Raw genomic sequence first — 2128 nt, 5'->3', positions numbered from 1 at the left:
AAAAACAGTCTTAGATACGGTAGGCGCTCGCCAAAGTTTTGTGTAGCAAATTATAATCTTTTTTAATAAGCTTTACTAATTACTCATCATGCAGGACTACAGTATACAAGAATAAATTTGCTTCATTATAACATTCATGAGGTTGAGGTCGAAAAATGTCTAATAAACCGAACGTTAACCGAACTGCTAAGCTTGAATGTAATTGCTTCCAAATCGGTTAATTAGGAAATAAGTAATTGCTTCTCAACCAGTTAATTACTAATTAGGCAGCAACCTTCTCCAATCAATTGGGCAGAAAACTTTTTTCTTCAAGTTAGGACCTCTGGATTTACAAAAGATTACTCGATTTCAGAAAAAAAAACATGTCAATATTTCATTAGCTTGTATTTATTTGTTTTTTTCAAGCTTTTTATGGCTCCGTGAAGAATGGCTCACATCCCTTACTTTCTTTTCATTCATTTTCATCTTATAAGCCAGATTCCTTACAAAAGGCTTGATAGTGCGAGAGATCGTAAACTAAATCCATGAAGATCAGTATGAAATTTGAACAAATTCATTCATAAATGTCACTATTCCAACAATGAATACAAAAAATTAACAAACTAAGTCATTCCGGATCGTGTCCGGTTCAATATCTCCAGTTGAAATCGAAGTAAATTAATGACGTCAAACGAATGCTTTAGGAAATATCGGTTTAACATTTTAACAGTGACTTCAGATATGGCAAAGCCAGTCGGATTTCTTCTTTTCGTCATTTATTGTGCTGCAGCGCCGGCTGGTGCACCAAATGGCGGAAGAGGTATTCGTCCTTTTTTTATCATTCCATTTTGCCTCCAAATGAAATCAAGTTGATAGTATATTTTACTTTTACCATCACCCCCTGTCGTGTCATTCATTACCTTTCTTGTAATTTGAATTATAATTGGTATCGGTACGAACATCACAGACGTTTATTCTTTACCGCGAAGCAACGAGAGTAGAGTTATTGATACTTAAATGGTTTGACGGAATGGAATCCATAAAATGTAGAAACCAGAACTTCATCCCATCCTAATGGGATGATTAATCAAAGCGACAGTAACAAACTCAAAGATTAATACTTGTTCGGCAGTATTACGCCGATAAGTCCTGGCATCAATTTCAGTTATGGCGATTGTTATGCATGGTGAAGCTGACAAGTTGTGGGACAATGACCAATTAATAGGGACAGTGCAATTAGAATGTATGTTTACATCATGGAAAATTACATACTAGTACTGTTTGATGTTGAGTGATTGCTCATTTCAAAAACATCCAAATTGACAATTCTTTCTATTATAGCAAGCAATTTTCTGATTCACTCATTAGCTTCTTTCAATTAGATAAGACACAAATTTACATAATTATTTGTACTTAATGATATTATCAGTATGATTATAGCAACAGTGACAAATTATGGCACAAGTGAGGATGGAAGACTGTTTGATTTGGAGGAGAATCCATTGCTTTTCGTAAGGAACACCCTTGAATTGATAAAGTGATATGATTCGCAAAGTGAAATTAGACAACTGTAAATATACCTAATTTGAAAAGACTAATGACCGTATCTCGCAATAAAGATTGATGATCATAATTTCTACAAAATGAGATTAGATTGCTAATAAGGCAAGTGGAAAAAAAGAATGTTAAACATGGAGGAAACAAGAAAGAACGTGAAGAAAACTATTTATTTAATAAAATTGATTAAATTAGCACATGAAAAGAACTAAGGTATGCAGTAATATACGGTACTTTTGACCATTTCAAACCATTTACCTTAAAATTACCGATAATACCTACAACAAAACAATTGAGATATTTAATATCGGTTAATTTGAAAAAAAAAAAGAAAAAAAGTATTTCTGCATTATTCCCAAGAAGAACCTTTTACAATTTACAGCAGAATCCGTCCTGGGATGTTCTCACTTATGAGTCAAGTTGATTTTGCTTACTTTTCTGAAACATAGAAAATTTTCCGCCTGAACGGGCAGTGAAATTAGAGGAACAAATGATAAATGGTGGAACAGTGCTATAATTTGCTACAACAAATTAGCTGAAATCACTGTGAAAACAGTCGAATTGATGAAATTTGCGATTTGATGTAATTCTT

General features: G+C 33.2%; 1 protein-coding gene across 1 annotated transcript; it reads left to right on the top strand.

Annotated features, from left to right (window-relative positions):
* Positions 1-720: 720 nt before the first annotated feature.
* Positions 721-1520, top strand: LOAG_19086 (hypothetical protein; the record flags this gene model as incomplete). The annotated part of the gene is made up of 3 exons (XM_020451742.1): positions 721-799; positions 1145-1222; positions 1420-1520. 3 exons carry the CDS (start codon positions 721-723, stop codon positions 1518-1520), a joined length of 258 nt encoding a protein of 85 aa, XP_020304455.1.
* Positions 1521-2128: the final 608 nt, after the last annotated feature.

This window comes from Loa loa (assembly GCF_000183805.2).
Source record: "Loa loa unplaced genomic scaffold supercont3.1380, whole genome shotgun sequence".
NCBI classification, from domain to species: Eukaryota; Metazoa; Nematoda; class Chromadorea; order Rhabditida; family Onchocercidae; genus Loa; species Loa loa.
This window is presented reverse-complemented; position numbering and strand designations above follow the sequence as displayed.